The sequence below is a fragment of the Strix aluco genome, chromosome 18, assembly GCF_031877795.1.
Source record: "Strix aluco isolate bStrAlu1 chromosome 18, bStrAlu1.hap1, whole genome shotgun sequence".
NCBI classification, from domain to species: domain Eukaryota; kingdom Metazoa; phylum Chordata; class Aves; order Strigiformes; family Strigidae; genus Strix; species Strix aluco.
In genome coordinates, this window is record NC_133948.1 from 6,266,493 (window position 1) to 6,292,849 (window position 26,357).

Here is a 26,357-nt window from a genome sequence, read left to right on the forward strand (position 1 = left end):
GTGTGGCTTGGTTGATGAGGCTACCCAGGTGTAGAAGACGTGTAGAAACCTGTTTGATACTTAGCTGTGCTCTTCCACTTCTTTCAGCCCTGCAGACCAGACTCTCTATTTGTAGGGAGCCAGGAGCAAAGTGCTTTTTCTAATACCTTACTGCTATATTGAGGAATTTACTCTGCACTTCTGTAACTAAGGATATCACTTGTGGATTTGTGTTCTTGGTTCTCATGAGAGTATATTTGTCAGATAACCAAGAACTCGACCCATCTTTCAGAAGAAATTCTTGGAATAGCGTACTGAAATTGTTAAGTCACCCGCTTAGATAGTCCTTTAGATTGTGACTGTGGGTCTGATATTGTGCACAAAGGAGTAGCCACACCGGCCTCTGTCTCTGCATCAGTGACACGGATACACAAATTCAGTGCTGTGGTCATGCATAAATGCTGTGCTGAGAGTCCACTCATTCTCATGCACAGCGCTGACAGAGGTTTCAGTGAAAACATTTCAAAAATGATTTTGCAACTTAAGAAAACATACTTCAGCAATTACCATTTCCTTTACCATGAAACCAAATTCACTGTACATTACAGCTTTAAAGCTGAGATCTAAGGTTCAGATCAACTCTTTAATCCTGACTGTGGCTTCGGGTACTTCCTGATATTTATGAGAAATGCTCCAGGCCTGCAGCTGGGCTTTGAACAAAAAAATAATGAACTTCGTTGACTGTGAACAAAGTTCTACACTATTTTAAAGAAAGTTAAGCTGTGACATTTTTTAATCCAACATTAAATCACATAACCCAAATTCTGTGCATAATTTAGGAATGTTCAGAGCAATAAAAAGACAATTAGATCAAACTGGGTTGCTAAATGAGCTGAAATCAATCTATCTAAACCTGAGAATTCTTGCTAGTCTCTTTCCTGAAATATATCCCATTGCTTTTTGGAATAATACAGTATTTTATTATAATATCTGAATCAAAATAGTGTTTCAGTTCTATTCTAACAACATACACTAACCCTCCATCTCCTCTAATTAGTTAAAAAATATAGATAATAAAGGATAGGATCACATCGTACAGAATTTCATACTTATACAATATGCTTTACAAATTCAATTACAGTATTAACTTCCGGAGGCCTTGTTTCTATCTGTTTAATGTGACCTCTCCATTTAATATGGCTATTTCTTGAGAACTTACGTCAAATCACTTCTTGCTCACTTCACTCAGGATTTGGATACAAATTAAATGTCAACTAGGACTGATGTGAATTTGTAATGGGCAGAAATTAACAGAAAATAGAGTTAAGTTGATACAGCACAGGAAATTTTGGCAGGGATGTGATGGTTTGTAAATAAGAGGCCATTTTCTCTTCAGGAAAAGAGGGCTCAGGGCACAGTCTGACAAAACAGGGCTTGGAATGAGCAGTGATGATAACTGCAGTGATTAGATACCCTGGTAAACAGGGAACACATGAAACAGAGAAACAGTTTGCTTCTGTTGAAACAAAACACATTGTTATCAGGGGGAACAGGAGAGAGTCCTACACAGATTTCAAGAATAGAGTGAGTGATGTTTTAAGCAAAGTTACAAAGAATAAGGGCTCACACAAAAGAAGGAAGGATCTGAAGGAGAAACAGAAATTAGTGATAAAAAAATAGACTAGAGAACAGCAGAGGAAATACAAAGCTGAAAAATATATTTTCCCTCTTCGTGAGAGAAAATGCTTGCAATATATTTGTTATGCAGTGCATTGGGTATTATCTCCTTAGTAACAATTTTTTTCCGTAACATGCCTTTTGCTTTCTGGTTTGGTATGTAAATACTAGTTTCCCTGCCCCCCATATTCTACCCAAGGTAGTAAGTAAACCAGGCTCCACTGTGTAGGCAGAGCAGTTCCTCTATTATAAGCATACTTACAGTAAATTAAATGTTGCATTAAAACTTGCATTGGAAAGAAGCAAGACTGTTAACTCATCAGATAATATTTTGAATAGTAAGTCAATCTTTAAAACCTTGCCTCTCTCACTTTAGAATAAAACTAATTAGGAATGTAAAACCACTGTGGTCCAGATTCGTGAATACTTAATACCTACTACAGGAACTTGAATTTTAAAGTTTATTTTTAAGCAATTCCCATTTGAAATTTTTTAAACAAATATTTAATAAGATACAGGAGCAACATGTTGGGCTTTTTAAAGTCTAGCCTCACGTACGAATTGCTGAGTTCTGTTGTAAAGCATTCCGTATTTTTTCTTGCTTCATCACAACAGACAATACTTTTTATTCTGGTATCTTGAGGTATTGCCTTTTCTGGGGCTAGAACCAAAAGAGGTATTGGTACCTGGACTTGGTGTTACAAGAAAGACATGAGGGTAAGAGTTCAGCTAACATTGCTAGGAGTTTGCAATACACTTAAACATTACACTAAGGGTACTGAAGTGAGCATTTTCTTCACTGTGTGCTTGGAAGTTGGAATCACTTATTTATTTACTATACAAAATCCCAAAGTGCTGCTAACTACACAAGTTAACAGCTGTCTGCTAGTACAGTTCCTGGCTCCTACCTCCTCAGGCATCTTTTTCCTGTTTATACTTGTACATCAAATGGGCCTTTGGAAAAATCCCTGATTTTCTTTTGTTCTGTTTTCTTTGTTCTGTTTCCATGTGGTCTTTTCCCCTTTGGAGATGACATGTATGGGAAATGGCTTATTGTAGCAACAGGAGGCAGAAGGCAAAAACAATTGCATCATGGGTAAAACAAACATCAAAGCAAAGTGCAAGCCAAGTAGCTGTGAAAAAATTATTTCGTATGTGATATTTTGATGTGTTGAAGTCCAGCATTGGTAGGTTTTTTGGCAACACAGAAAGAATAAAATGCAAACAATTACCTTTTTCAAAATCCTGTTTTTCTCAGTGTTTCTGACGAACCAGCCAGGACTAAGGACATGATGCACCTGTTGTTATTGGTGCATTGCCATTTCCATGTTCACTCTGACTGTGAAAACTCATTAAGTCTACCCATCCAGTCAGTTTTAACTGGGCTTGAATTGCTAAAAAAAAAAAAAAAAAAAAAAAAAAGCAAGTCTGAAAGACTGTGAAAACCAAATCTTTCATTAAGTACTAATTAACTGTCTGACAACCCACATATAAAAATGAGGGTGCTTATTGTTGATGTTTATTTTCACTTTATAAGGAATTGCTGTAGGTAACCAGCCTGATTAAGTACTTTTAACAACTCCCATCTAAAGATAATTAAGTTCTGCAGTGAAATGTAAGGAATTTGGCATAAAAAAAAATAAACATTAAGTACAGCAGATATTTTAAATGAATAAACAAACATAACTATTTCCAACACACACATTCTGCTTTCTCATGATTTACATAACGTAAATGACTTTGACAACATCTTTATATTCTGTTTATCTTTAAATACTGCTGATCCAAGAAAATCTGCATATTGTGTTTCTGCGGCTTTAACCCTCTGACCCACTGGAGAGTTCTGTAGGCTACAGAGCAGTAGAAGTTGCCACTGTGGGTGCAGAGCCCATGGCAAGCAGTAATCACTGCTCTTAAAAGCACTGAACATGCCCCATCTAAGTGTATGTACTGACTTTGTTAAATATTTATCCAGATTTATATGTGAATAAAAATCAGATGCTAAAAGTATCTTCAGCAATATCCACATGGTTTGAAAGCTCTTCTTTTTAACTTGTAAAAGAGAATCTGGCTTCCTATATGGGTTGCTATGCTGACATCAATAAGCACAACAAAACTGACTTTAGGGACAAACTGACAATCTAAATCAAACAAAAAGAAGTATTTGTATTATTTAAGTATTAATGTTAACAGTGTTACCCATTTCTACCTGGAAAACAGAAAATAATTTTCCTTTGAAAGGAACCTTCACTGGAAGTACCTGAAAAATTGTAAATAACCTCATGAGGTCAGACTGGTCTTTTATAAAGGTAAGTTTTTAATTAGATAATGTTATCTCTTGTCCCTTGAAGTCGGTGTCTCCAGATGCATCACAGCCATCTAATCTTTAAGCAAAGGCACGCTTAAAAACAACAGAAATGTGCTCTTGAGCCTTGGTGCTGTCTAGACATCCCGTCTTTCCACAGAAGGGTGAAAAGCTTACTACAGTTAATTCCCACTTAAGGCTGCTTACTTTCAAATTGTAAGATGTGATAGTTCTGTTGTGAGGTATCTGAAATATAAGTTGTGATTCTCTGTAACAATCATAGCAATTAAGTCAGCCTTGGTACTTAGAAAAAAAAAAAAGGGTTTTTTCATCTCTTTGATTGCTAGTCTGCTGAAGAACATATCTCAATGGAAGGATGGTTGCTCATGGGTTTTGAACTGTTGATGTTTAATTGGACTGGCAAGCCATGTCTGCCCACAGTCCCCATGCTATGCACAGCGCTTCCATTGCCAACAGTCTCTATCTGTATTCTGTACGTCTCTGGAAAAGAGCAAGAAGTTTAAGCAGCATCCTAATTGCTGAGAAATGCAGTCCTTCACCGAAACAAGTTTCATTCCTTGTTTTATTGCTCCACCTTCTGGTTAACTTAAAATTTATTTTTCAAGCAAGAAGTGGGATGAGGAGGAAATAATTTTTAGCGGGAAAGCTCTCCTCTCACGAAGGTGACAAACAGGGTTCAGAGGCCCGGTTGTGCCAACTGGGGCGACACCAGTGCGCGAAGGGCTGACGGAGGCGGCGGTGCCCGAGGGGCCCGTTTCTGCCAGGGGCGCCGAGCACAGGCTGCCGGAGGGGGACGGGGGGGCTGGGGGGGACGGGGGTCCCCCCCGAACCTCACCGTGTGGAGAGCAGCGCGTCACTATCAGCAGGTGACGCGAGCGGGAAGCACCGCCGGCCGCCGCCGCAGGGCGGGAAAGGCGCTGGGACTCCGCTCGGGCCGCAGAGCCAATGGGGGCAGAGGGTGCGTTCCCGCCTTGCACCGGCAGCGCGTGCCGCCCCGGCGATGTGCGCCTGCGCGCGGGGCGAGCGGCCCGGCGTGAGGGGAGGGGGAGCGGCGGCCTCTGTGTCTGTGAGGCGAGCGGCGCCGCTGCCCTTGGGCCTGGGAGACCGACCTGCGGGCACTGTCGGCTGGGTGAGTGGCTGTTGACCTTAGCGGGAACAAAGTCGTGTGGCGTCGTGAAGGGGGCGGCCAGCTGTGTATCTCTGGTGTGGGAGCAGAGGTAACGCTGAGGGCTGGGTAGGGCTGTGGCGGCAGAGGGGGGGACGGGGCGCGGATTTTGGCTGTGTAAACTGCTTGAGGCTGGCGGAGAAGTTAGGGCCAAGCCCACGTAGAAAGGAAGGGGTGGGGAGAACGGACTCTGGGGCCGGTCTGTGTTATCGAGGAGTTGACCAGGCAGAAAGGGTTGGCGTGTGCTTTGGGTGAAGCGTGTGCTACTCCTAGGATAACCTAACAGACTGAATTGAGCCTCAAGTGTAACTTGAAAGTGATACCAGTAGGCCCTGCATTAGGCTTGGCTGGGGTCACAGATCCTGCCATGCACTCCAATCTAGTTGACTTTCTCAACAGCTTCAGAATTTGTGGTGGGCTGTGCCAGTCGGGTCAAGTTTGACTGTAAGAAGCTGTAACTTCCCACAGTGCCTGTTGTGGCTCTGTGTTAGTGTGGAGATCCAAGAGCAAAGAATTTTGCAGAAAAGGGTATATTTTACTGAAACAGTTGAAATTGAACGAGGGCAAATGCAATAGTGCTGCTCATAATATTTATTGGAATAAGGGTGGGGGAGGAAGAAGATTGAACATTAATGTTGTAGGTGGTTTGTCTTAGAAAATGACGGGAAGAGCTAGAGCCAGAGCAAGAGGAAGACCTCCAGGACAGGAGACTGCTATTCCTTCTGTAGGAGCTGCTTCTGTAAGTTGGTTCTTTTATTAATGAGCACAGCTGGGCTTTGAAATGTCATAGCTCAACTAGTTCTTATTAGATGATACGTGTATATATATATTATGTCAGATGTGTAGTTATATTAACTCATTATTAAGGAAATGTTTGTGTGCTGAAAAACAAGTACTCTATTGTAATACAGGTGTCATAGTAGAGCTAGTGGAAATAGGTAAGTACTTTCATAGCCTGCTTTGTCCACTGTGATACCCCGAGAAGCAGAACTTACTAGGCTGCTGTTGCTATTGGTGCATATTTGGGCAGAATCTGGATCTGGCAGGTGTTCTGAACTGTTTCTTTTGGTTTTATTTTTAATATCAAGGACTTCCTGTCTGCATTTGAACTGGTGTTCAGGACTTGTTTTGTACATATGTGCCCTGGTCAAACTATAGATTGAAAATGGCTGATAATTCTGTATTTGCAGCCATTGCCACATACCTGGAGATTTTTTAAAGCAATTCCTCAAATTTGTCAGTTTTATTAATAATCATCTTTCATTTGAGAATGTGATTAGACTGGAGGAGTATTCCTAGTCTATTTCTTGCCAGTGTCAGACAAGTTTGAATCCTGAAAGAAGGTAGATTACAGTTCTGTTTCTCAAATAGTGAAATGCATCTTGCAGTAGCACTGGTGCACCTCTTGAACCTGCACCAGAGTTTATAAACCTGAGAGTCCTGATTACTTCAAACTTGGTCTCTTTGACTTGACTAGAGTTGTTAGCAGAAGTCAGGAGGTGATACGTATGTCCTGCTGTGGGTGAAGAGGAAACTAAAGGAAATGATAAGGCTTAGGAATTTTACATGAGTATTGATGTGGTCTGAGTGGAGAAGAGTGTTTTGACTTTTTTTCTATATAGGCTGCCACTGTTCTACCATGTAGACTGTGTGTATCTCCCTCCAACAGGGTTAGTTCTAGAAGGGTTTCCAAAGACATGTTGAAAAGAGGTTGTGAAATCTATAAGAGGATTTATATTAAATGTTTGGAAAATGAGGACTTAGGCATGCACTCTGTCTCCACTTAAGTGAGAACATAATCAGTGCTGATTGCAGGAAAGATGGGAACGACTAGCCATGTATTGTAGAAGTGAACCATTTGACTTTTACACTGGACTGATACAGAGCTATCATAACACACCAAGTTCTCATGACTGGGTGTTAGTGAGATTTAAGGAGGTCAGGGGCCTGCCTTTACTAATGTCCTGACAGCCCTGTGATCTTTCTTGCTGCATAGGTAGGAAAGAGGATAGGTTGGTCAGTCTTTGGGAAGTCCTTCCCAAAGTAGAGACTGCAGCCTCCAAGGAGGGTATCAAGAAGATGGAGCTTGGCTCTTTGTACTGGTGTATGGTGGGCGGATGAGACACAGTGGGCACAAGTTGCAGCAAGAGTTGTTTTGACTGGACATAAAGAAAAATATTTCCATGACGAGGACAGTCAAGCACTGGAACAGGTTGCCCACTGAGGTTGTGCAATCCACGACCTTGGAGGTGGGATAAATCTGAGCCAACCTGACTGAACCCTGTGACTGACCTTGCTTTGAGCGGGAGGTTGGGCTAGAGACCTCCTGAGGTTTCTTCCCACCTGAATTATCTTGTGGTTCTATGAAGAATAGGACTGTTGAAAACCTCCTTCCCCACACCCCTACAGTGAACCCTGTCCTAGTATAATCTCTTCCTTCAGTTTCTGGCTCGACATGGAGCTCTGCTCTGACCCTTTAAGGAGCTTTTGTAACTGTTAAGTTGGGTATTTGAGTATTCTGTACCTGGTTGGTGAGTTTGTTTTGCTGTACTCCTGGCAGTATGCTGTTTCTTCAGTTGCAGTAGAAAAAGCTGTTCCCAACTATTGCAGGTTCAGCAGACTTTGCCAAGTCAGCCACCCGGCCGTCAGCAGCCTCAGCAGCCACATGTTCCTCCATCAGCATCGGAAGAACCTGGTGGCCGTGGGCGACAGAGGGGCCCCCAGAGTGTTCCACAAGGTCAGAATGGGAGAAGGCCAGGTCAGAAAGGTTGCAAAAGTCCATTGCCCACAAGAACAAGTGTTTTGAAGAGAATGCAGTTAAGACATTCTTTAGACTGTAGTTCTAATTTTTTTTTTTCAGAATGAGATTTATGACTAAGATTTGGAAAAGTTCACTGTACATACCTTGTGATGATAGTATTGTCATTCTAAGGTGCAGTATAACTGAACCAGGAATTTTGAAAACTACCTTAATGTGCTCTACTTCATCTCCTCTGTCAAAATAGTTTAAAAAAATTAGAAAGCATTTGGCACAATTAACTGCATGAATACTAATAGTAAATTTCATTTTGATATTTAATTAATTTTCATGACTCTTAGTAAGTAAATTAAACTTTCTTAACTATTTCACATCCCAGCGTATTTAAACATATCAGTGCCAGCTGGAGCTGAAGTGAAAGATCTGTCCTCCCTGTATTTACAGAAGAGATTAATTTGGAGGCTTTACATATTTTTTTCATCTGGGTAGCAAGCTGTTCTATTTGCTTACTAGTTAACTGTCTATAAATCTCAGAAAGTTAATAAGTGTTACCTGAATGCTGTTTTAAGATTAATTTACTACATAGCAAAAGCTGAAACTTAACATTTCATGATTTCTCTTAATTTTACATATACCCGACTTTCAAAATGTAATTGAATTTAATTATTTGTATATAAAACTGGATTGTAATTCTTCCTCAGATTTCAAAACAATAGGATTACAGATTTCTGCAGGATTTCAGGAATTGTCTTTAGCAGATAGAGGTGGACGTCGCAGAGATTTCTATGACCTTGGGGTAAATACTCGGCAAGCCATTGAACATGTTCAAGAATCAAAAACTGGTATGTTCAGATTAGACTACAGATATATAAGCAAGTTGAAATGAGGAACAGTTTTGCTTTGTGTCTGTTTTTAGTTATTCTCTAGAGAGCCAAATGAAAAAATCTTCATTGTGTACTAGAAAAAGGTACAAGTTGCTCTCAGTCCCTGATGGCAGAGTGCTTCAGACAGAAGTTGTGTAGCATTTTAAATTGCAACTCTTTAGACATAAGTGATGATCCTTGTATGTTCCTGATGTCCGGTTCTTCAAGCTGGACTCTTCAGGACTCTCTAGGTTTGCTTCTAGAAGCCATGGTTTGTAACGCATTGACCTAACCGAATTTGTAAAGCTCTCCTATTAAATGTGGAATTTGAGATCTTTTCTGAAGAAATTTTTTACTTTAAATGAAAGGTGATATGCTTCTTTCCTTGAGATGAAGTCATGCATATGAAAAGAAGTAAAAGCAGGCTGTCATGATGGTCCTGCCTTCCTGCTAGAATGCAATCCCTTTTAATGTTCAACAGGGCAGGTTCTGTGCTGATAATAGTTTTGTATTGCAAGTGACTCTGTGACATACCACATCAGTATGACAGCGACTGTAGTCCACTTTTGCTTAATTGAATGATAACTGGAGCATGCCATGGGCCCAGGAGTGGTAGGGCTTAGTTCTGCTCAGGTCACTTCAGGCCGGGCGCAGTATAGTTATTCTCACCTAGATTTTCTGTCTAGAGCTATGCTGGTGCAAGGTCATTGATTGCTGTACTTTGCAGGCAGCTGTATTACTGGCCTTTTGTTCTCTTTATAGCTTTATACAGTTTTCTGGTGTAATACACGTGCTTTGTATGTGGTAAAGTTTTTTTGCTTTCATCTAGGGTATTTCAGATAGGAAAAAATGGATAAAGAAAACCAGATTAAAATGGATGATCCATAGTTGTCTGCAATATATTTTTTTATATTAGACTTGTCTTTTAAGTCTAAAAGAAATTGAAAGGAGACGTGAAAAAATGAGAAGAAATACTTTAGATGAATAAGTGATCTGGAACTAGCTTTACTGTTGTAGGTTTTTTGTTTGTTTCCTTGTTTGAAAAATCTTGAAATACCAAAAGAAATGTTAACATGTCACATACAAATGGGAATGTGGATATCTCTAGTGACTGATAGTCTATTAGTTTTTGTTCTATGTTTATGATTCATGTAAAAGAAGATTAATTTGTCCACAAAGGAAGTTTATGTGTTGGTGGAAATTAATCTCTGGTACGTGAAACTGATCCTTTGGGAGATGGTTACTTCATTACTACTAAATGCTTACTTCATTTGATGTGAGAGTTTTCCTGACAGCTGAAGGAATTGTAAAAAGCTCTAATAAGTGGATGAATGTCTGTGATAATACTATGCCTGTATGAGCATTTCCTACAGCTTACTAAGCTAGAACAGTTGCAGAACACAGCTGACCTCTAATCTTTGAATGCCTTAGTTTTATAAAATTTCTCAAAGCTGTTGAATTAGTATAAACTGGTAAAGTTTTGTAACTACTAAGAATTTTGCCTCTCATTTTAGGTTCTTCAGGTAGTATGATAAAATTAACTGCAAATTACTTTCGTTTGACGTCTCGACCCCAGTGGGCTTTATATCAGTACCATGTTGGCTATAGTCCCGAGATGGAAGCACGCCGTCTTCGATCAGCTTTGCTCTTTCAGCATGAAGAGCTAATTGGAAAGACACATGCATTTGATGGATCGATATTATTCTTGCCAAAAAAATTAGGGAATAAGGTGCGATACGAGAATGCGACTTTACTTTTTATTTTGACTTGCATTTTATACTGCTTCTTGTTTCTTACTGGTCTGGGTGAAGTTGGAGAATTGATGTCCCACGAGCAACAATTAGTTGGATTGAATATATTAGTACAAGCTAGTTTGCTTGTATAGAGAAATTTGGTAATAAATTTCTGGTTTTAATGCTTAGGTTCTTCAGGCTAGAATAATCTGCACAGATAGTACAAACAGTATTTTTCGTTTAGTTTTCTTTCTACTTATATCTTTTCATAACTTCTGTATTTTAACATCCAACATAATTGAAAGGGTGGATGTATTGGGTGTATGTGGGAAGGTTTTGGTAGCTGGGGAGTGTGAAGTGACCCCTCTGGGGAGAGGCTGGGGGCTGCCCTGTGCTGTACACAGCCTTTTCCAGCTAGCTTCACAGCAGACCCACCACAGACCAAAGCTGAGCCCATCAGCAAAGTTGATAGCACCTCTATATTTAAAAAGGGGAAAAAAATGCCAGAGCAGAAGAAAAATCTAAGAAAGGAGCAGCAGAGGGAAAAGGCCATGTCCTGATGGAAACCCCCACCTCCTCCACCTCTGCCCCATGTGCTGCTCGTTGCCTCGGTGAAGGGACTGAGTGTAACCAGGGCTGAGTGTTAACAGAGAGGGGCAGCAGGGTCTGGGGTGGCACTGAGTTTGGAAAAAGAAGAGGGGAAAGATGTTTTCACTATGTGTGTTAATGTTTGTCTTTTTGCCTCCCAGTACCTGAATCAGCAATTAAATATATATAAATTGGCATTATATTAAGTTTATTTCCTCAAGTTGAGTCTTTTTCCCTGTGATGGTAATTGCTAAGTGATCTCCGTGTCTTCATTTTCAATTCAGCTGCTTTGGGGATAGCCTCCATTCTACTCCGTTAGTCGTCTTCACCCAAATGAATGAAGCATTTTAGGTTGTAGTTTACAGTCTGGGTAGGAAATCAATTTTCTGTTTCAGCTAAGTCTTGAATTATTACTTAGAATCTTACTGTACAAGTCCAGTTTGATATTAATGGAGCAAAGTCCAGATGTGCCCTGTTTGCCTCTAGTTTTATTAATCTAACTTCACTTTCTCAGGTTACTGAAGTGACTAGCAGGACTCGAAATGGAGAGGATGTGAAGATAACAATCACACTGACTAATGAGTTGCCGCCTACTTCACCTACATGTCTGCAATTTTACAACATCATTTTTAGAAGGTTTGCTGTCCAAGTTATGCCTTTATAAGAAGTCATTCTAAAAATATCTGACTTAAGTTTTGCCTTTGTAAAGAATGGACTACAAATGTAAATTACAAATGTAAATTTTTAAGTCTTTGTAGCTACCATTACTGTGTGGCCAGCCACATCTGGCAACACTTTAATGTGCAGTTATATGCATGTTTGTGGCACGTGTTAGTGTGAAATTAATTTATAGCTTTTGCCTGCCAAGCAGATTCACACTGGAATGCTAACTGTTGTGGGCAGTTAGTCCTATCGCTGCTCTCCTTTTGTGTCTGTGAGTTTGCCTCTTAAAGTGGTGCAGGACCTTGAACTGGCAAATTACTTTTTTTGCTGTAGGCTTTCCATTTAACCTTGATACCTGGACTACCTGGTTCATCTGAAATGTAGCTTGTTTAGACTGCTACCTTCAGCTGGTCGGTGAAGGGTTGGGTTGTATGCTAACTTATTCTTAACTGATTAGTTGTCATTAATAAGTGTCCATGGCCTTTCTAAATTGAGTTTAATGAAAAGTTCACATGGGAGTTTTATCTAGTCAGATGAACAAAAAATGAGGTTGTGCAGAGGGATGGGACCATGCACATTTTGATAAACTGAATAATAATGGTAAATGACATCCATATTTCAACTTCTAGGCTTTTGAAGATGTTGAATTTGCAGCAGATTGGACGTAATTATTACAACCCCAGTGACCCAATCAGCATCCCTAATCACAGGTTTGGCAAAAAGGGTACTTGGGTTTAGGAGGGGTGCAGGGAGAAAGAAATATTTTGATACCACTCTGCTGGTTTATCTTTAATAAAACCATGGACTTAAAACTTGATATTCCTGGGAAGCATGAGACCTCATTCTCATAACTTAGTTTCTTCTACATGTAAGATCTCATGACTTGTTACCAGTGTGTATTCTGCTGTTACATTTTACTCCAATGTCACAAACTTTGCTTAAATGCCTGTAAGGCTGAGATCTCTGAATACTTTAATTCTAAAGCTCAGGAGTTTTCAGCCTTCATTCTGAGGGCCATTTAATCTGCCATGTAAATTCCTGTCTGTGCTATTGCTAGCTGTCACATCTTGTCCCTGTTCCCTGCCAGGATCCTGTGACTGGTGCTTCTGGCCAGCCCTAGGCCTGTTGTACAACTTGGTGGGCTTGGGTTGGACGGGGGCCCCGTCATGTGGCTGTGGTGTAGTCCTTGCCATTAACCTAACCTACAGAACCTGGCTGGTGGAAGAAACTGGATAGTGTTCTACTAGAGAAACTGTTGGTCTTTTAAAAGTGTCTTGAAAACCCATACACTTTGTATGTAAGATATTTAAGACTTAATAGCATGAAAAGGATTTCTTAGGTTTTGAGGCATCTTTTCTTCCACTTCAGTTGTATTGCTACATCATTATCTTAAGTTGACTAAAGATACCTGCATGTAAAATATTTTTTGTTTTGTTAGTTTTCAGGAGCTTGTTTATATTTGGATAATGGTTTCTTTGTGTCTTGACTGCTTTATAGTGTCTGGGAATGCACAGAAATAACTCAAGGAGTGAGAACAAAGATGTTTTAAAGCACATTAAGATTCTGTGTGTTCTCTTTTGACAGGTTGATGGTTTGGCCAGGCTTCACAAGTTCTATCCTCCAGTATGAGGAAAGCATTATGTTATGTACAGATGTGAGCCATAAGGTTCTTCGCAGTGAAACAGTGTTGGATTTTATGTACAGTCTGTATTACCAGGTTGGAGAGGAAAGATTTAGAGATACCTGTGCTAAAGAACTGATAGGTTTAATTGTTCTTACAAAGTAAGTCTCTTCGGACTCTTGTCGTCTTAGGAATCTATTTATTTTTTTGGATGATCCATGTCCTGAAGTATACAATGAAGCATTAGAAAGCATGAACGTTATATGATTGTCGAGCTAGCAAACTAATCAAACTGAAAGCACTTACGAAAGCAGGAAGTACATTCTGGATTAGTTCTGTTTATTACAGTTTAGCTTTTAGTAGCATTGATAGCCTGTTAGAATTGAAAACTTGAAAGTTACTGCTGCTGATGGGAGCAGACGTTTCAACTTACATGTGTATCTCTGTTAACTTTTTGTCCAGTAGTTCTGTTTCTTTTCTGAGTGAAAATGTAAAAAAAAAATGATCAAATTGTTTGTTTAGGTACAATAACAAAACATACAGAGTTGATGACATAGACTGGGATGCCAATCCACAGTGTACCTTTAGAAAAGCAGATGGTTCTGAGATCAGCTACGTGGACTACTACAAAAGGGTATGGAAACTTGACTGTCAGTGTGTGCAGTATGCTTTAACTTGAAACTTCAGGGCATTGCTAGAGGTTTCCTTATGATGCATGGATTTGTGATTCATAATTTTCTTTAATAGAACTTTATTTTTAATGGATACTATGTAATCTTGAGAGCAGGAGGTAACCTGCACATCATGATTCAGCATGAGTAGTCCACTCCAGTTAGTAGTTGGTCAGGCAGAAATGCCAGGAGGTCTGCATGGATGAACAAGGAGCTCCTGGGAAAACTCAGAAAGGAAGCATACAGAAGGTGGAAGCAGGGACAGGTAATCTGGGAGGAATACAGAGACATTGTCCCAGCACGCAGGAATGAGGTTAGGAAAGTCAGAGCCCAGCTGGAATTGAATCTGGCCAGGAATGTTAAAGGCAACAGGAAGGGCTTCCATAAGTACATAAGTGACAAAAGGAAAACTAGGGAAAATGTGACCTCACTGCTGTGAATGAGGCAGGGCCCCTGGTGACCCAGGATGTGGAAAAAGAGGAGATACTGAATGCTGCCCTCACCTCAGTCTTTAGTAGCAGGACCACCATTCGGGATTCCCGGGCCCTAGAGACCAGGGAAAAGTCTGAAGCGGGGAAGACATACCGTTGGTGGAAGAGAATTGGGTCAGGGAATACTTAAGCAAATTAGACATGGCTAAGTCCATGGGCCCTGATGGGTTGCACCTAAAGTAATTGAGGCAACGGGCTCGTGTCATTGTGAGGCCACTGTCAATAATCTTTGAATGATGGTGGCGATAGGGACAAGTGCCAGAGGACTGGAGGAAATCAAATGTCACTCCTCTCTTGAAGAAGTTCGGGGAGGATGACAGAGGGAACTACAGGCCAGTCAGCCTTACACTGATCCCTGGGAAGGTGATGGAGCAGCTAATCCTGGAGACCATTTCCAGGCACATGAATGACAAGAAAGTCATGCCTGACCAACTTGATAAACTTCTGTGATGAAGTGACTGGCTTGGTAGATGAGGGGAGAGCAGAGGATATGTTCTACCTGGCTTCAGTAAGGTTTTTGACACGGTCTCCCGTCAGATCCTCGTAGAGGAGCTGGCGAAGTGTGGGCTGGATGAGCAGACAGTGAAGCGGATTGGGAGCTGGCGGAGTGGCCAGGCCCAGCGGGTGGTGACGGGGGGCACCATGTGTAGTTGGAGGCCTGTAACTTGCAGTGTACCCCAGGGGCCAATACTATTTAATGTCTTCATTAATGATCTGGATGATGGGGCAGAGTGTACCCTCAGCAAATTTGATTATTTACTGGAGATAGAATATATGAACAGTCATCTTAAGAGAAATCACTCTTGATACTTTTGGTTCTTTGAAACAAAGTTTGTATAGGTCTTTCATAGCTTAACCTTCTCTACCATTGAGGCCTGCCACTCTTGTGAAATGTTCCTGCATATCCGTTTCAGCTGTAAAACAGGATGGGGCTTAATAAACTACAAGCAAAATTTATATTATCCATTCTAGTTCAGGATGGAGTTTATAAATGATAAATTTTCTCTGCCACCTTGCCTTTGCTGTGATCTCACTTTTTTGTTTCTAAATGCGATCTGTTGGATGGTTTCTGAGGTGGTGTTCTCTTTAAGAAAAAGTGAAACTATGAAGTATGTTTGACTGTCAGCTTGTGTTGCCTTTTTGTGGGGTTTTTTTTGTCTTTTTCTAAACTAAATTAGTGACTGCTAGACAGACCCAACTGTTGCCAGATGCAAGGAAAGGTTGCGGGAGAGCTGAATTTCAGATACTTCACTTGGAATCTTGTTTGTTTCTTGTGATGTCTTGGAATAAATTGCTCTATAGGGCAGGAACCTTGTCCATTACTGAACTGGAATGAGCGTCCTGATCTTGAGTTAGAGACTCTGGGTGACACTGCCTCAAGCAAGGCAGTAGCACTGTTTCTGTTGTCTCTTGCAAGTCAATAATTTGATGGCACCAGTAGAATAGTGCGTCCCTGTTTGGCCTTTTCTGACAAAGCCAGTTCCTCTCAAGTTAGATTTGCTAATTGAAAAAACTGCTGATTGCTTTATTTTGGTTTTGTTTATTTTAGGACAACTAATCATTTTCTAAAGTGAGCATTATTATTAAGAAAACTTGAGTGTTACGAATAAACTAACATACTATATATATATATTTCTAATACAGCAATATAATCAAGAAATTACTGACTTGAACCAGCCTGTCTTGATCAGTCAGTCTAAGAGGAAGAGAGGAGGCATGGTGCCAGGACCTGTGGTTCTAATTCCAGAGCTGTGCTTCCTAACAGGTACTGTAGCATTTTTTCATATCGAAGCATTTGTCAAGCCACAGTGCCTACTGAAACTGGTATTTTGACAGCAGCCTCTTGCCAAATTAGGTAGAAATGTTTTGTTTGTATAAATGTGAGTTTAGGAACAATTTTTGTAGATATTAGATATTTAAATGGAAGGCGGGGCGGGGGTTGATGTTGCATAGTCTTTATGTACAGTGTTCAACATTGGCCCACTGGTAACTTGTAGAGTTTTTTGGCGGTAGAACTTCCATTGAAAAAGAGAAATTTGCTAGAAATTGATAATTTGGTAAGATACATAAATACGTATTTTCCTCTGAGATACTCACTTCGCACCAGCAGTACCTGTCCACCTCAGGACTGTTTTGTTTTGCTTTGGAAATGTAAATAAAGAGCTGCATGTCTTGTGTGGCTTCCTCTCAAGTGCAAAAGTCTATAATTTTTTTTCAATGCAGATGCGAATGTGTGTACAGGGAGCAACCTTGATTACTACTTACACCACTTTATGTGTCTGCAGTACGTGCATAGTTAATCTGCATGACTTGCAAGTTTACTTTTTTTAGTCCTTAGTCTTCAACTTTTACTCAGAAAAAGATTTTGCTGTTAACAGGATTAACTGAGAAGATGCGTAATGATTTTAATATGATGAAAGACTTGGCTATTCATACACGACTGCCACCTGAGCAGAGGCAACGTGAAATTGGAAGACTTAGTGACTACATCCAGAAGTATGCTACCTTAATATCTTCTGTACTTCTTTACCATACTCATTTTTCATGACAAACTTCTTGGAATAAAACTTTGGAAGTCTTACTGGTTTTAAAAAAGAAAAGTCTCATCAAGAACAAATTTTTTAATTTAAATCTTGTTTTTAAACAGAGATGACAGTGTTCAGAAGGAACTCCGAGACTGGGGTTTAAGCTTTGATTCTAACTTACTATCCCTCACAGGAAGAGTTGTTCAAGGAGAAAGGATTCTTCAATCAGGAAATGTGGTAAATAAAACAACTTCTGAAATCTTCCGGATCTCTCACTGATGAAGCAAGTTCTTAAGGAAGGCAAACATTACTTGTTGGTTTATAAATGAAAGATTATGAGTGAAAAATGTTATGTGTAAGTCTTTTGTCCAAACAGGAGACTCACAAACTTCTTAAATTGTTTGCAAGTTGATTAGAAACTCCTGAAGATTTTTCTGGCTTGTATTACAGTAGTGTCTTCCTTGCAAAACAGTCCATTTGTCTAAACAAAGTCATTTCACGTACACAAACTAGGAGACTAGAGATGTTTCTGATTATTTTCCATTGATGACAATACTAAGGCTTTCAAATGAAAAGCCACTGATTATTTCAGTTCAGAAGATAGAACACATACAGTATCTTCACTCAAAGGTGTGGTGACTCTTCAGTATGAATAACCCAATTTAAATTAAGTCACAGATTGCCATAAAACATTATATATTTGCTCTGTAGTAGATATCTTTTGTTTGATTTGAATGGATGCTCGATGGAAAAGGGCATTTTATAGTATCTTGATCTGTAGATCTTGATGGGGCTTTGAGCAACCTGGTCTAGTGGAAGGTGTCCCTGCCCGTGGCAGGACACTTGGAACTAGATGATCTTTAAGATCCCTTCCAACCCAAACCCAAACCATTCTATACCTGTGTGTTTGGTAAGACTTTTTTTATTCCTGTTATTGAAAAGATCTGATATCTTCATAATAGTACTTTTCTTCTTCTCAAGCAGTTACCTTACTAAAAAGAAAAATGGGAGAAAAATAAGTCAATACATAAACAACTATGTCTTTGTAGTGCAAAATCTGTGCAGCAAATAGTAACAACTTACCTGGTCTAAAAAATCTTAAGTATCTTTGTATAATTATGAATAAAACATTGGAAGAGTGTAGGATTTCTTGAAAGGGTAGATAAAGCTTGTTTTAGATTAGTGACAATAACAGTAAAAGAACAAATAAAAATCAAGTCATTTGTTCTGGGCAGAAGTGATACAGTCTGTTCTGGCAGCGTATCAGGAAGTAAGTGTGGTATAGCTTGCTTGTAAGGTGCTGATTTTCTTTCTCTACCATCTCTTATTTGCAGTTTGACTACAATCCTCAGATTGCTGATTGGTCAAAAGAAACTAGGGGAACTCCCTTAATCTCTGCAAAGCCTCTGGACAACTGGTTATTGATATACACACGGCGCAACTATGATATTGCTAATATATTAGTTCAAAATCTGTTTAAAGTCACACCATCTATGGGGATCAGAATGAACAAGGCAACCATGTAAGTGTCTTTAGAAAGCTGATGGAAAAATCATTTTACACATACTAAGGTATATCTGTTAGCATGTCTTAGGCTGTTAAATGAGGAGATAGTACAGTATGTCACACTGCTGACTTCTGTGACATGTTTAATAAAACAAAGTTGCTTTTAGTATGCAAATTGTTCAGTTTTCCTTAGTGCCTGACTTTCTTACTTACGCTTTTGTTTGGGAGAGCTTTCACTGGGGGTTAAAGCATGCCAAAACCAACCAGTATTAGACATGTAGTCATTGAGCAAAACCTTCTCAAGTGGAGCTATTTTTAATACAAGAAGGAATATATATTGCTGACTTTGGATGTGTTCTGATTTGTTCTCATTGCAAATATCTTCCTTTGAGTACCTGTGCTTGCTTTTAACTCTGAATTTCATTGTTCTTGGAAGCTTAAGGTGGGGACGATTCCTCTTAATCTTCAAAATGTGTGAATATTGTATGTCTATTAATAGCTATAAATGTGACACTTCATACACTACTGATGCATAATGAGCATTTATGTTTTTGCTGAAGTTTTAATAGCTGTGCTGTTTTTTGTAAGCATGTTTTCTCTTCCATTTCAGGATTGAAGTAGATGATAGAACAGAAGCTTATTTAAGAGGTTTACAGCAAAGTGTTACTCCTGACACAAACATAGTATGTATTTGAATCCATAACTTCAAATCATGTTAATCTCTAATTGATGTGTTAAAACTAGTGGGAATCATCCTCAGAAATAAAACTCTTGGCTTCTGAGTATCTTCTGCATGCCTACTCATAGTCCTGTTCAAACCCCAGACTAACTGTGGGTATCCTTCTGGAAAAGAGCCTTTATATTTGGCTCTGAAGTATAGACACTGAAACTTTCCAGGTATTTCTTTCATTGTGAACACTTGAATATTTCTCTTGAGCATAAGAAACTTTTCCTAAAGAACTACAACTGTTATGTAAATCTGATAATGTAGCTCTTAAAAGCATTTTTTTTTCCTTTAAAGGTAGTTTGTATTTTGTCTAGTTCCCGAAAGGATAAATATGATGCTATCAAGAAATACTTATGTACAGATTGTCCCGTTCCAAGTCAGTGTGTGATTGCTCGCACTTTAAGCAAGCCTCAGACTGCTCTGGCTGTAGTAACAAAAATTGCCCTACAAATGAACTGTAAAATGGGTGGAGAACTTTGGAGTGTTGAGATCCCAGTAAGTAATTTTTCTTTTAAATGATAACTGTTTTCTTTATTGAGCTTTTATTAAAAAGCAAGCCTTTTTCCCCAAAAAAAGAAAATTGAGTATTTTTTGTGTAGTTTGTTTTGTGTGTGTGAGAAGAGGCATGAGGTTAAATATGACATAAGGGGACATTTAATTCAAGAATTCAGTGCCTATAGTTTACTTACACCATACAGCTTATATTATGGTGTTGTTATGCTATAGCGTGGAGGTGATAGGTGCTTTGGCATGTCTTCACCTACTAATACACGTTCTGTATTGATTCCTTTTAAGCTGAAACAGGTAATGATTGTGGGAATTGATTGTTACCATGACACTTTATCTGGAAAGCAGTCAATTGCAGGATTTGTCTCTAGCCTGAATCAAACGATGACAAGGTAAGGTAGGAATGCCAAAACAAACAAATCTTTATCTTTCCCTTAACTGAAAAGTAGTTTGAATGTGGTAGACCATCATGAAAGTGTTAATAAGAACTATATATTGTGAATTAGTTTTTCCACTGCATCCCTTAAGGAATAGCCTTGTCCTTCTTCCACAGTGCTTGGGAGAGGGGGCAAATGGTGGGGCAAGGGCTGGGTTGAATAGAGGGCATAACGGTGACAGGCTCTTCTGCCTTTGGAGTTGACTTCTGTGAGAGGTTTCTGATTGAGAGGAGCTGCACGAGGTGCTAAGGCATTTGTCTACCACAGGCTTTGTGAGGGAAATACTCTCATAGTACATTAACTCTTGTTTGACTGCCTTGACCCACAATAGCCATAAGGACTAAGTGGTCATAGCTGTTTTAAAAACAACTTTGTTGAAGTAAGCCTGGGAAATGCTTTGAAGGTCATCATTTATTTTGACCTCCACAGGTGGTTCTCCCGCTGCGCTGTTCAAGGTCGTGGGCAAGAACTTGTGGACGGGCTCAAAGCCTGCTTGCAAAGTAAGGGAAGGCTTTCTGCTCTTGTTGAGTCCGGTCTAAGGAACGACAATTTAGCTTCCTCAAAACACACCTCCCAAGCTGCCTTGAGGGGAGGCGTTACCAACCTGCAGTTGGATAAAAATAGATTAAAAATACAGTTGTAAATATTGCTGAAAATTAATAGCATTTTGTGTACGTTCTTTCATCAATTCCTATATTTCTTAATTAAGTACTCCTTATCAATGCACTTCAAAAAATGCTTTAAAAGAGATGAATTTAAAGGGTGCCAGCTCATTGCTGTGAGAGAGGCCAACGGAGTAGATAATCTCCTTAGGTTCTTTCTTTTTGTGTCGGTCCACAGGTAAACCAGAATTCTTTTGGCAGGTAACGTTTGTGTATCATGATGCACACCAGTTTCAGGTTACTGAAAGATTGAGGACCTTAGGTTTCAAAACATACTGCTGTTTTTCCAGTAACAAAACCCCATTTTTGTGCTGGAATGTATTGTCATTATAGCTAACAGCTTTTACTCTTTTTTTTTTTTTTAATTTTTTTAAGCTGCTCTAAGAGAGTGGTTCAAGTGGAATAAGTATTTGCCCTCTCGTATTATTGTGTATCGTGATGGTGTAGGAGATGGACAACTAAATACGTTGGTTAATTATGAAGTGCCTCAATTTCTGGATTGCTTGAAGAGTGTTGGGAAAGACTACAAGTAAGTCTGTTTCCACCAACCCCCTTTTTTTTATACTGCAAGATAAGTACTGGGATACAAAAACCTGGTTACAGATGAAGATTGTGTTGTCTTTTCATCCTTATTTATTTTTACTTGAGCTTAAATAACTGCTTTTCTGATAATTGTTTACATGAAACCTAACCTGTAATATAGTAGGAAAAGTTTTTAGTATGCATATCACACAGTTATTCAATACACACGTATACACATAAACTCTTTAGGCATTCTTGATGCATATGGTAATTAATACTTTTTTCCAGCTGGTTGATCATAGCCTGATTACTCTCACATGTGTCCAGTGGGACCTCTTTCTTTCCAATTCTGAAAGGATTACCTGTTGTCCAGTCACTCATGTTCTGCAGAGTTTTCAGCATTCTGCTTTAAAACTTACCAACTGCAGTGACTTGGGTTTCCTAATCTGCTCTGAAAAAATTAAAATGTTTCCTGACACTGCGGACGAGCGGAGCACAGAACAAGTTGTTCTTCTGTTTACCTTCTGTTAATGACTTGCTCTTTACCAAAAATACAGTTAAAACATGGCGTTTTCTATATGAAAAGCTGAGGTAGAGAGGTAGTAGAAATCAGATCTGTATTTAGAAGATCCCTTTTTGGTCTATTTTATGTCTCCCTATAAAGTTAAATACAAGCTGGATTGGTGAGAAATAGTATCAAAGTTGCACCTGAAACTAAAAATCTACATTGATGAACAACGTCCTATTTAATCTAAATCAATGAATTAGTGAAGATTTGCATGTGAAATTAAAGCCCTGGAGAACTTTAAAATTGCTTTTAATCTGAAATTCTAGAGAATCTGCTCCTTGAAATACTCTCAGTGTAGTTTTTCAGAATAGTTTTGTTTTTTTATTTTCATTTATTTTAGTCCAAGACTTACTGTGATAGTTGTGAAGAAACGAGTGAGTACCAGATTCTTTGCACAGTATGGAGGAACACTTAGAAACCCACCCCCTGGTACTGTTGTTGATGTGGAGGTTACCAGACCAGAGTGGTAAGTTGTTATGGAAGAAACACTTCTGTTTGCTGACAACCTGATAATGAAGGAAATATATCTGATAGATAGATTGTGGGATTGAGTAGAATAATACTTTTCACACTTCTGTCCCTTTGAAATGAAATCATAGGGAACGTGTAGATGAAAGAAATGGACAAGGTTAAATTTTCTGAGTTCATGATGCAGTATGTCATGGTTTCCAGTGTGCAGTATATGTATACATCACAGTATTACCTATGCTTTAAGTAAGTGTGTGTGCGTTTCACTTTTTGATGTTTCTTTTTTTTTGATTTTTAAAGGTTTAGTACCGAATGTAGTACCTACTGATAGGATTGCCCAGCTGTCCTTAACTGAAATTAAATTCTGGCTGTAGTTCCGACACTGAGCATAAATTTTTTTACTTCGTAAGGGTGCATTTTATGAGCAAGTGTTGGAAGTATTCTTTGGTGGTTGGGAAGTCACTAGAAGAAGACTCAGAACTGTACAGTTCTGTGTGTAGGTAACACATACACAGATCTCACCGACGTCACTTGCTGTTGGTACTGAACGTTTTTGCGTGTCACGCTGCATGACGCTCAGGTCGGGTACGTGGGAAATGCAAAGCTTACTCGGTACACGATGACAGGTTTGGCTTTGGTCAGGGGACGCTGGAGCACACAGGGAGCGGTGCAGTCGTCTGTGGCAGCACACAGTTCTGATAAGTCGTTTTGCCTTTCTTGTTTTGTATTTTACCAACTCGCTGCAGGTGTTCCAAGTGTTGTGCTAAGTGACAGACATCCAGATGTGGCTCAGGGTGCTAGAGGAAATGAGGAGAGTAAGCCATGTGCATGTGCAGGGTGGTTATCGAGAGGAAAACTATATGATGGAGCGTTAAGATCTTCATGGTCTTAAGACCTGCTTTGTATAAGATTAGTTACATTCTTCCAGACTCCTGGCCTTTCAGAAACAGGGGAAACAGATTACTTTGTGGCCAAAGCATAGGCATGCTTTTGGGGTTTACTCAATATGCACAAAGTGACTTGAAGGAGATAAATAAGACGAAAAGCAGCCCTTCCTGTATTGGACTTCTGGGTGGTTTTTTTTTTCTATTACAGGTATGATTTCTATATTGTGAGTCAGGCAGTGAGAACTGGTTGTGTTGCACCCACTCATTATAATGTAATTTATGACACTAGCAAACTGAAACCCGATCATGTGCAACGTTTAACCTACAAACTTTGCCACATGTACTATAACTGGTCGGTAAGTATTTCCTCTGGGAAATTACAATATTTTTCTTCTAAGATTGTGCATCTCTGTGTAGTAACAACCCACACAAAGGTAGAAAAAATAATCCTTAAAACACCCATGCAGATCCAAAAAGCCTGCAAGAATGCCTCGTGACCTAGAGTGGTGGTTTGAGAACTAGACATTTTATAATTATGTGATTTCTCTGAAGTCTCAAGATTAAAGTCATCTTTATTCTCACCAGAAAGTACTTGTCATTTTGAGTACTGTTCCCAAATTCTATGTCAAAAGCAAAACTGAAATGATTATTTCTTACCTGCAGAAATAATTACTTTGTGTGGAGATGAACCGTGTTCCTCCATTTCCCTTGCGGCTTCTTCTGTTGCATACCAAGATCAGCACACAGTCATTGCCTGAGGTGTGCTTTAGATTTGTCAGTTTAGTAATTATAAATATTTCACGTTTCTTACCCATGTCCTGCCTTACCAATGAGATCCAGCATCGAATGTAAACCTGCGTGAGAGGTGGTTTTGGAGTGAGGAGGGAAATGGGGTTGGGCAGTTTTTTGCATCTGTTCTTGTACAAAGCAGGTTTTTTTCATGTATTCAGTGTACGTAATGTTTTCACAAATGGCATAAACTACAGGGAATACAAATTTTACATGTATCCAGACTTCTGAATTCCAGGACACTCTGTTACAGTAAATGCATGCTTATTTAGATGACTTGGAAATAATTCCCTTTTTTTTTTCCTTCCTTCCTTCTGCAGGGTGTTATCAGAGTACCTGCTCCTTGCCAATATGCTCATAAGCTGGCTTTCCTTGTCGGCCAGAGTATTCACAGGGAACCAAACCTGGTGCTTTCAGACAGACTTTACTATCTTTGAAGTTGAGTTACCAGCTAAGAAGAATAGTGTAGTTCCTTTCTAGGGAACGTAGAATTGTGTGGGGTTTTGTTTTGGTTTGTTTTGCTTGTTTATTTTTGAGATGTGCATGGGATAATGAGTATGTGCAGTTGTGGAACTTGATTTTCATTGTAGCAGCTAAAAGCTTGAGATAGCAGGTCTGTATTTTGAATAGGTCTCTGCTTGCTATAAAAACCAATTTTAATTTTTTTTTTAACACTTATTTACTAAAGTGTTTCTGGGATTCTTCACAAAAGATTATCAGTTGTTCTTTTTATTTTGGGGAAGTCTTACACGGAATTATTTTTAGCATACAAGATACATAGTTATGCAGACCAAAATTCAAACTGCTCCACCTAGCACATTTCACTTTTAATTTTCAAAATTCAATTGTTGCTTGCTTGCTTCTCTTGGCTGTTAAAATAAGGATAAAATTTTGTCTCCTAAACTATTCCATATCTTAAAAAGAGGTTACCAGATGTTCTTGGTTATCAAGACTTTGTTTTAAGATGGTATAGTGCTGCAAAAACCTATGGAAGGGTTTTTAATACTTGCCCTTGTAAGGGATTTGCAGACCAACCAGAAACTGTCTTGCACTTGCTTGTGTCTCCCTAGAAGTAGAGGGAAGCGAAGTGGGACTTTTTCAAACTCCCATAGCTAAGGAGGAAGTCTTGTGTCTGCCAGCGTTTCAGGAATGAGTGTCAGAGGTAAAATTATTTCTGTATCTTACCACAGCTATCAGAACACCTTTATTATCTGGGGCTACAGTATTCTCTCCACAAAAAGCGATGGCTTTGACTCAGTTTGAATGCTGTTACAGGGGTTGTGTGACGTAGATGGAATTTCCTATCAACATGCTTTTTCTTGGTCTTGTTACTTCCTGTTTACTACCCAGTGTAAATCGTTGTTTTAGACAACTGCCAATTCATAACTGGAATAAACTAAATTTCTTGGTTGCCATTGTTTAACTGCATGCTTGTTAAATGAGAAAAGTAATTTCCATCAAAGAATATCAGTGCACTGATATGCAAAAAAGTAGATAGTTTACTATTCATGGGTTTTTTGGCTGTGCAGTTCCTTGGTTTGTATTGTTCTTCCAAGATTTTCATTAGTAACTATTCAGCAGGAGTAGCTTAATTTGTAAAGCAAAGGGGAGTTGTGTTGATACAAGTTGATTTCACATTTTTGCATAACCAGGTGCAGAGTCAAACTAGTGCATATGGAAGAATTTAGATTAGTGTTTTTTTAACTAACTTGTGAACCTTGTTCCTTTGTGAGATTTAAATAAAGTTGTTGCTGTAATCCTTGCTTGTTGGATTGTGTTAGAGCTATTTGCTTATGTGCTTCAAGAGTGGGCTTTGGGCATACTATGTGACATCAGCTGGAGTAACTTTCTAGCTGTTTTTTACCTCTGGGAAGTTCCTGGAGTCTTGCGTTTAGATCAGCCTTTATTCTACAGTAAACTTCAGCAGCTGTCGACAGTTGAGAAATGAGGGAGCTTGAGAACTTGTAGTCTGTTCAGGTTTTTGTCTTTCCTAGGCAGAGAGAACTGTACCAACCTCTTCCTTCCACATGGAATTTGCTATGAAAAGAGGCATAGGGGATTTTGGCCTTTCTGATGTCATACATGTTCACTACTTCATACTTTGTATTTCCTCCTAGTTACGTATGATGTATTTATACCTGTCATGGGCATTCATTCTGTTCTGGCTTGTGTCACTTGAGGGCAACAGAAAAGGAGCTTAGTGCTGCTGCTTCCCGAGGGCTGC

At 39.3% G+C, this 26,357-nt stretch overlaps 1 protein-coding gene across 2 annotated transcripts; it reads left to right on the forward strand.

Annotated features, from left to right (window-relative positions):
• Window positions 1-5,805: 5,805 nt before the first annotated feature.
• Window positions 5,806-25,890, forward strand: PIWIL1 (piwi like RNA-mediated gene silencing 1). 2 transcript variants are annotated; one of them, XM_074844098.1, is made up of 20 exons: window positions 5,806-5,886; window positions 7,758-7,914; window positions 8,622-8,747; window positions 10,283-10,497; window positions 11,604-11,725; window positions 12,382-12,462; window positions 13,337-13,534; window positions 13,896-14,007; window positions 16,180-16,300; window positions 16,914-17,031; window positions 17,183-17,297; window positions 18,395-18,582; window positions 19,177-19,249; window positions 19,588-19,788; window positions 20,089-20,192; window positions 20,667-20,737; window positions 21,275-21,428; window positions 22,330-22,455; window positions 23,553-23,700; window positions 24,454-25,890. In XM_074844098.1, exons 1-20 carry the CDS (start codon window positions 5,806-5,808, stop codon window positions 24,568-24,570), a joined length of 2,628 nt encoding a protein of 875 aa, XP_074700199.1. In that variant the 3' UTR covers window positions 24,571-25,890. The 2 variants fall into 2 exon arrangements, with proteins under 2 accessions (XP_074700199.1, XP_074700200.1); XM_074844099.1 differs by having other exon boundaries at window positions 7,758-7,884; window positions 8,607-8,747.
• Window positions 25,891-26,357: the final 467 nt, after the last annotated feature.